Source organism: Xiphias gladius, chromosome 5 (genome assembly GCF_016859285.1).
Source record: "Xiphias gladius isolate SHS-SW01 ecotype Sanya breed wild chromosome 5, ASM1685928v1, whole genome shotgun sequence".
NCBI lineage: Eukaryota > Metazoa > Chordata > Actinopteri > Istiophoriformes > Xiphiidae > Xiphias > Xiphias gladius.
In genome coordinates, this window is record NC_053404.1 from 15,139,652 (window position 1) to 15,149,182 (window position 9,531).

General features: G+C 36.3%; 1 protein-coding gene across 1 annotated transcript; it reads left to right on the forward strand.

Annotated features, from left to right (window-relative positions):
• Nucleotides 1-1,615: 1,615 nt before the first annotated feature.
• Nucleotides 1,616-4,354, forward strand: LOC120790037. Its single transcript, XM_040127289.1, has 7 exons — nucleotides 1,616-1,783; nucleotides 2,398-2,542; nucleotides 2,964-3,077; nucleotides 3,187-3,331; nucleotides 3,541-3,689; nucleotides 3,804-3,943; nucleotides 4,036-4,354. Exons 1-7 carry the CDS (start codon nucleotides 1,639-1,641, stop codon nucleotides 4,203-4,205), a joined length of 1,008 nt encoding a protein of 335 aa, XP_039983223.1. The 5' UTR covers nucleotides 1,616-1,638; the 3' UTR covers nucleotides 4,206-4,354.
• Nucleotides 4,355-9,531: the final 5,177 nt, after the last annotated feature.

Sequence of the window (9,531 nt, forward strand, 5' to 3'; positions counted from 1 at the left end):
GGCACTCTGAGCAACTCTGGCTCACCCAAAAGTCACATTTCCATCTTTGCAGGTACTGTTTGACACTTGAACTGAGGGGAAATTAGCATCTTTTGTCAGTTTCCTTTCCTTCTTGGTGATTAATTTCATTTTTCTTTATACTGTTCATTAATTCATAAATATATATATCCCTTTTTCTCTCATCAGCTTTGATCCTGACTATTTCCTGCATCATGTTTTTGGCACGTATCGCCATGGTCACATGGAAGCACCACAAACAACCACTTTACAAAGAAACAGGACCCAGTAGGTCACCAGTATAAATTGCCTTGACACAAAAGAAACTCTTTCTATGAATATTAGCTTAGCATGACGTTGTATTATATTCAGTATTTTTTCTAGATGGCGATGTCAGGTGATTTGACATTTACAACAATTGTTATACTACAATAAATGCTACAAATTATGTGTAAACACTGCAAAAATAAGCATTACTTCTCACATAAAAATTGATTGCACAGCTTTTTTTTGGACAAATAAATGAAAAAAATGCAGGAAAAATAGGTAAGTTATGAATAATTTTTTTATTCACTTTTAAGGAATTTTAAAATCTAAATGTCATGTTTTTCTCTGCCAAAAATAAAAATTGCAGGGTTAATAAGAACACTAAGAAAGAATTGAAAAAGTGATCAAATTGAATAAAGGTTTTCAGGAACAAAGACAGAAATTGTACTTAATAATTGTAAAGCCAAATAATGAGAAAAAATAAGATTACAAAAACATATATAATAGTAAGGGCTAGGTTGACATTAATTATGAATATGACAGAAATTGAAAAAAGTTAGTTAGTTGTTAGTTACTTAGCACACATCTTTATTAAGAAAGTACACATTTAAGCAATTGGACGTTTATCTACAAAAGAATAGCTTCAGAGAGAAACAACTTATTTAAAGCTGATAATAACAATTACCTTTATAACCAGTTAATTGCAATAAAAATGCCCAAGGTGAAATCTTCAAAATGCTAGTTTTACCTTACCACAAGTTAAAAGACACTATATTTACAGTCAGATAAAACATGGTAAAGCAGCAAATCCTCACATTTGAGAGGCTGACATCTTTTCTCAAGAAACTATTTTAACGATTAATCAGCTACCAAAGCTTCTTTTGTCCACTGATCGCCCTGGCTCCTTCTGTTCACGTGTCAGTGTGTCCTTGGGGCAAGAAACTGAGCCCAAGATTGTTCCTGATGGTCAGAACAGCACCTTCCATGGGAGCTCACTGCCATCAGTGTGTGAAAGTGTCTGTGAATAGGTGAATATCATGCAGATTCTAAAGTACTGTAAAGTACTGTATGACGCAGTCATTTAGCCCTGTGTACCATGTGTAAACTGTTGTGTACAATTGTATCAAAGAGGTGTCGTAACTAAGAAACTGACAGAAAGGAAGAAATAGCATCAGTACTTTCTCTCTCATATATATACACACACACACACACCCCTTGTTGTATGTCATAATGACAGGGATCATAGGGCATTACGTGTGTACTCAAAGAAATACCATAAACTTGAACAGTTCAAGCAGCGATCCAAAGTCCAAAATATTGCATTTTGACGATGATTATTGCATCTAACAGCCTTCTGAGCTGTAGTCAGACACCATGGAGAGGTCCAAGGTGTTTCTCCTCTCAGTGAAAAACAGTTACCATGTTGTGATACATGCTTGGAGCGTCGTCCTGGCTGTCATTAGTCAGGTGATCTCAGTAATCTTCTTTAGTCTGGCAAAGGACAGCAGCGTGCCCAATGGTGAGTGACTTGTCTTCTACTAAATATTTCACTTGTGTACTCATGCCAAAAGATCTTATTCAGAGCTTGAGAGGACTGAATTTGGCAGTTTTAAAAGGTGGTCTTGTCCTCGTGGTGAAATATTATTGTGTGTGGGCTGTCAAAAGAAAAATACTTTTAACATAAAGTTTTTTCAAAGTTACAACACTGAATATTTAACTCACAATATATGAAATGTGAATATATATTCCGGCTTGGATTGCTGCATATTTAGTTGTGAATAGTTAGTGTTTAAAAAAAATTAGATTTGAAGCCAGCAACTTTTAAATATATCAAACTCATAAAAAAGGAGATTTTACTGTGAACTTCTTACTGAAAGACCTTTGACCTGCCACTTGTTTGATGCAAGCTACTGACCAAGCTAGCTAGATGGAGGCCAGTAAAACTAACCACGTAAAAACACCTAAACTTTCAATCTAGACTGTAACATAATTTCACACATACCTGAAGTGGACAAATCAAAACACTGCTTAAGGATGTGTTATGCTATTAATACCCGGGTTAAAATGTGTCACTCTCTGGAAATTTCTCATAAGCCCAAACCAAAGATCAGTCCTTTTCTTCTTGGCCTTCAGCTCTGTTTCAGACCTCATCCAGGAATGTTTCTGAGACCTTCCCCCTGGAGGTGACTATGGACTGGTGGTCAGAAAGTTACTGGAGTATGATCGACTTTTGGTCGATGGTTTGGCTTGTGGATGCAGTGGTCAGCCTTTTTAAAAGGTAGCAGGGATTTTGTCTTTAAAACTTAATACAATGCCAGAAAAATGTGTGGTTGATCAGAGATTCTGTGGTAATTTAAAGGTATAAGCCTTAAGATTTCAGTCCCTTTTGATTTAGCAACACCTGCAGTTACAAGTGCGGTTTAATACTACAGGTCCCAGAATTCTGTGGGCTGCCCCTTGGCACCTATTATGTCATAATTACAACAGAAAGGTAAAAAGAGTATCTGTCTATAGTGCAACCAAACAAACTCATTCTGTAAGCATGCATAGGATATAGAAAGGTAATCACAGAATGTAAATACATTGAAAGGCTCTCGCTAAAAAAATGCCACTCATAAAGAGCTTTAACAGCAAGTCTGATTATCACTTTAAGGTGTTGTATGTGATCACGGTTAATACTGTTATCGTTCCATCTGTAGAAACGTCCTTGGTCCTCAGTCTTGCAATCCAGAAATCCACCCTCCGGCATTTTATCTGATGTGGACCATGGTTAACATTGCAAGGATATGCAGCATGCCTCTATGGGACAGACAGTAAGTTATGTACAGTACTCTTATACTGTAGCACACGAAACTACAGCAACACTGACATTCACAAAGAAATATGTCCTTAAGCATTTAAAGCCGCTGTAGTTTTCTACAGCAATATACTTGGAGCTGTCTTACTCACATGGAATCTACCAGTCCTCAGCTTCTACATGCTCTACATGTCCTACTCTAACCTCGACAAGCACAAAGCCTGGCTAGCCATCAACAACCCAAGTGTGATCACGTGGACACGATACCTGGTGAGGCTAAACTAAAAGATCATTGTAGTAAAATTTAATTTGCATCCTTTAATATTTGGGGTATGCTGAAGGGACAAAAATGAAAGCCTCATTGAATTCCTATCAATTTTATTGGAGTATTTGGTCAAATGTATAATTTCACCATAATTAGTTGTGTTAATTCAAAGTTATCTCTTACATGAATGCATATGCTTTATAATTTGTGTCAGACCCAGAGCGGGTTGGCAGTGTTTGCCTGGTACTCATTCTTGAATGCTGTGGTGGGCCTTGGCATAGTGCTCAAATACAAAGCTGGTGTGCCAGACCCTCTGGTCAGCACCATCGTGCTCGTCATAGTCTCCTTGTGCACTATAACCTGGTAAGGACGAAAATACTGGAGCTTTATGGGAATGTCTAACATTTGTTTTTGCCTTTTGGTTGTAAAACTAAATTATGGAAAGAAATGACTGAAAACACATATTCCTCCCCACAGGTTTATCCTACAGAGCTTCCTGTTAACCAAATACTTGCATTATACATTTGGCGTTTATGCCATTCTCATTTTGTGCCTGGGTGCAATGTTCACCAGAAGCTATGATATCGATGACCTCACTGCAAACTCAGTTTATTGCGGTAAGATCCTAAAAGACAGGGGTAAATGCACGTTTAACGGTCAGATTTGTCTTTTTCTTGTAGACCTTTACCCTGAGTTTTATGATCTTTAGGTTTTCTTATGCTCCTGATGTCCATCCTGAGTGTGATCCATTTGATGTCTGTATGTCTGTACACGGATAAGTCAAGCAAACCTCTTGAATTGGAGCCCTATCTGAAATTTGAAGGCTGTGAGACCGTGTGCCAACCGGAAGGGAAGATCAAGCCAAAACTTCAGTACTGACATCACCGGGAAAGCTTTCTGCAAAATCTGGGTTCATCTGGTGCAAAAACATTATTAAATAAATCAACTTATGTATCAAAGTGTGGAAATGTATTTCAAAGCCACCATATCTAAACATTTATCCACTGATCTATCTTAAATGTGAAAACAGTGATTATTTGTAAGTGTGCATTTTTTTTTTTTTTACAAAAAGGGGGCAGCAAATACAAAAATGTGACATGACAAAGCGAGCTCTACTCTACCAGAAGATGGCACAGTGGTTCAAGCTTTTATATTGAAAATCCAACATAAAAACCATTTTATATGGAAAATCAATTAAATTAAATTATTGAGCAGATTCTTCAAAACTGAATTTCATTAATTTAAAAAAATTCCAAAACAAATAAAAAGAATTTGATGCACTTTGTTTCATACTATTTGTGTATTTTTGAGACCCAAATTTGATCTCTTTCTTTTCAAAAATAGGAAATCCTAGTGCACACTTTAACTCTTAACATAAGCTGTACCAGGATAAGATTACAGAAAACACAAACATCAAAGCTGGGTTTTTTACTCAAAATAATGTGTCTCTCTGTGTCTCTCCCTGTGCCTGTTCTATGATGCTGAAGAGACTATCACACATGCTCCAGTTTATAAGTGCCTTCTTTCTTGATGCGGCTTAAAGAATGGAATATCAAACACGCCCGTTGGCTGTGGGAAAGAGCAGCATGACCTTTGATGAGGACACTGATCTGAATAGAACCAAACATCAGATGAAAGCAGTGGAGAGAAAAAAAAAAAAGACAATAGGGATACAATGGATGTGTCAGTGGATGGACATGCTGACCGCACAGCTGAGCAAATTGGTCTCCATCTATAGCACGGTTTTGTTTGCTGGGACAAATAAAGAAATTGCCAATCAATGCTATGCTTAATGGTTACTTGTTGTATGTCCTTCAGACAAAAAAATCTCGATTATCTGGATTGAGAATCATTGATTCATTTGAAAAAAAAAAAAAACTATGTGGAAACCTTAATTTTGTTTTTCCCTGCTGTTTGTGAAGTGGTACTTTACTGTTTGCAGACAGACATTAGATTACAAAAGTGCCTTCTGTAGTGTGTGGATATGTGACCCCGATCATAAACTCACACTGGCAATTCTTTTGACTGCCTCATTTGATGAAGGTTCCTGCTAAACGTTATTATCTCCGGCATTATAGTGCAGAACTGATTTACTTTCAGGGTCGTCGCAAAAAAAGGCCAAGTTAGAGCACACAGGAGTAGAAAATCACTAATTACAAATCCGATCACTATAATTTAGTTTTGTGTACATGTTTGAGTAAGTAATTCTGCTTCCATCAACATCAATTCTGATGGATTATTACACTCTACTACGCTAGGAAATGCAGGAATTATAGAGCTGCCTGCTGTGTGGGGGCAACTCTGTGTGGCTCAATCAGGAGGATTTTCCATCTAAGTTTGATTTAAACCTTTTTGCCATCATACGGAAACCTTGACAGAAGTTTTGCTATTACCTAAGTGGAACTGAAATTATTAATTGATTAGTCAGTTGACTGAGAAAATTAATTGGCAACTATTCTGATAATGATATAATAATCTAAGTAATTTTTAAGGAAAAATGGAAAAAACTTTTGTGATTCCAGACCAATTGATAAACATAACAGTTAACCTTAGCTATAAGAAATTATCATCATCACTACTGTATTAAAGGGAGGATAGAGATGAATAGGAAGAACATACATTTAAATTATTACAGTCAAGATGTTGCGTTGGCCCTACTGTGGTAAAATATAACAATTGTTACTGAGAGTAAACTTCAGAAGACTATTCCTGGACTTCAACTGGAATAGTTTTCAACGTAAAAAAAATCTAAATTCTGCTAATATTAGGTAACCTCAAGTTGAGTTGGATAGTCTCGTAGTCTTTACACCTCTGACAACATATTGCATTAGCTTAGTATTTAAAAATAGCATTGGCATTATACCAGATTAATCCCAGTATTCTTACAATGCAGCAGTAAAACTTCTTAGGGAAAAGCAGAAAATGAGATTTCCTCATACTATGTACAAGCCAGTATCAGATTACACAGGTCCAATCAAGTTTTCTTTCAAATTTAATTTCTATTATTCCCTCCCTGGCAAAAATTCTCTCCATGCTCAATTTATTAAAAATACCGAAAGTGTTCAAAGTAATTTCAAGATATCGGGTGATACTGCATGTTAAAAGCGGCTGCAAAGTCCATTAAATTACTTCATGGATCCGACTCCTGCACATATTGCACTGCGGTGTTATCACATCATTCCTCTGGAGTACTGAGGCCAAATCCTGCCTGGAATAAGACACTGAGGGGAAATGGCAGATTTGGAGGAAAAAAATGGAGGTGTTTTACTGTCTGGCAGTCTTGTAATTGTTTCTATACTCTCCAAAGACTTTTTTCTCCATAAGAGAAATAACCTAGATATGCAAATGTGCATTCCCAATTAATTTAATTCATATAATTATGCAGAGAAAAGAGATTGGATTGGAAAAGAAGTCTTACCTTATGCCAACTTGTCCTCCCACTCAAGCCCCCTCACTCTGCAGGGTACAGCTAAATTAACTTGGAATATTGAAGCATCCTCGGCTACACAGATGAGCATCAATTACAGTCCTGGTTGAAATTATTGGCATCCTTGAATTTTTAAGTAAAGAATTTAGAATATCCTCAGAAATAAATGCAAATGAACCAATTTTGTTTAATAAAATGTCCACAGTTGCAGAACAACAACAACAAAAAAATGAATAGTGAAATAAAAAATACAAACATAAAATGGCACAATTACTGGCCCCCTTTTTGATTAATTTGAATGAGTTCCTCAAACATAATTAAAAACAAATAAGACTCACCTGTGCTTGATTTTCAGTGTTCACATGACCCGAATTAACCAATAAATAATGGTTTTACTGCATAAAAAGGGGCTGATTGTTTCCAGCTTTCTTTTGCACCATGGCGAAGACAAGAGAACTGTCTGAGAGCATCAGATATGCTATTATCAAAAAACATAACAATTCCAAAGGCTAAAAGGCAATCGCCAAAGATCTTGAAATCCCTGTTTCAACAGTCTGTAATGTTATCAAGAAGTGTCACAGTCATAAAACTGTTTAGAGGTTGATGCGGAAAAAAGCACACACAAGACATTGAAAGAGCTTCAGGCTGTGCTGGAGTGGAGCCGCACATTAAAACATGCAGCACTCCGTGGGGGCTATGGAGAACAAGAACTTTGACAGAGGCACAAAAAGGCTACACTGATGTTTGAAAAACTTTCATAGATAAGTCACAGTCTTTCTTGGAAAGTGTTCTATGGACAGATGAAACCAAAGTGGAACTCTTTGGGAATGCAGAGCATCAGTTTGTTTATAGATGATGAAATGAAGCCTATAAGGAAAAGAAAACCCTACCTGCAGTAAAACATGGTGGAGGTTCTCTTATGCTGTAGGGCTGCTTTGCTGCCTCTGGTACTGGAGGCACTGAATGTATCAAAGGAATGATGAAATCAGAAGATTACCAAGGCATTTTATAGCAAAATGTGAAAGGTTGGGTCTCTCAACAGGATAATGACCCAAAGCACACATCCAACAGCAAGAAAGAATGGTTGAAAAGGAAAAGATGGTTTGATGGACTGTTTTAAACTGGCCAGCAATGAGTCCTGACCTAAATCCCACTGAAAACCTTTGGAGAGAGCTGAAATCCTCCATTGCAAAGAGGACTCCTGCAAACTCACAAGAGCTTGAAGGCATAGCAATGGGAGCGCGGCAGAAGCCAGCAGCTGACAGGTGCAAAAAGCTTCTAAATGGCTCCAAGAAACGTTTAGAGGCTGCCATTGTTGCCAGAGGTTCTGCAACCAAATATAAGTGAAGGGTGCCCATAATTGTCTCTGGGGTACATTTTGTGTTTGTATTATTTCAGTATCATGCAAATTTTGTTTTTGGATTTTCTTTTGTTCAATAACCATTTTATTAAAATATTTTGATCATACGAAAATTGGTTAATTTGCATTTATTTCTGAAGATATTCTAGGCTCTCTTAGCATGATTTATGCATCATCAACTACACTGAAAGACTGTCTGATTAAGACAGTCATCAAGAAACACCTATTTATATTTGTGAAATTATTCGGGATTGGTGATTCTTTATTTTCTCTGTTTCACTCTATTGAGGAAAGTCTTTGTTTTATGTTCTTTCAATTCAATCTTTCTTTCAATTTCAAAAATGGCACACGGATAAAAATGAATAAATTTGCTAAAGCTAAAATCGGAATATCTTACAAGCATCCCCATTTGCAAGATTTGTTTATAAAATGACAAAAAAAAGGGAATTATTAAAAGGAACAAAATAGTTCTGAAATCAGAGCTGCCACGAGAGATGATGAAAATTTAGACCAACCTTGGTTTATATGACTTCCTTCTTGTGAAAGCAAGAGATGTATTTAATCCATTCGAGAGAGTCAGTGGTTTAATTAAAATAGCCACAAATCAAATTTCAAATGTTTTTCCTCAATAAAGTTGGTGTTTTTTAGAACTCAGATCCAACAGGTTATTATATTTATTATGTACAATTTAGATAATAAATTAGCTTATTTTCCAGCAGTATTATAGTTTCAGGAGACTCATCCTTTCAATATAACAATACCACAATACAAGTAATACAACTTTCATTACAGTATGAACGAGTTTTGAAATAAATAATACATAAAAAAAATTCTACCCTACTGTTTCAACATGTTAAACAGCTGATAGAGCAACAACAACAACAACACATGTTGAAGTCTGACATACTGGCTTTCGCTGGAAGCAAACAAACTTCAAAAATCCTCTAATAACAAAGTGGCACACTGATGCCAATTACCCTGGTGAGACAATTAGAATATAAGTAAATGCTCTGAATTAATTAATCCCATGACACAGTCACACTAATTAGCTAGTAATCCCTGACTCCTATTGCTCCATATTTAAGACAAACCCCTGTATCAGTCCAGATACAGGGACAGCAGACGCCAAAGACTACAATCTGTAGGAATAATTATTACTTTAAATGGATGATTTTTTAAAAACTAGATCTGACTAATTAGTGGTACTTCTGTCAGTGCAAATGAACATTGACAGATGTAGTTTTCTAGGACACAGGCAAACCAACAAGGAACTTGTTGATGTTAATCAAAAGATACAGACTTTAATTTACAGTTGTAATTAAGGGATTAATAATTATAGAGAACATGGTTCTCTAGCAGTCTGTAAATGACTCTAAAAAGATAGAAATATAACTCAGTGTCACATGTTTAGAATCTCA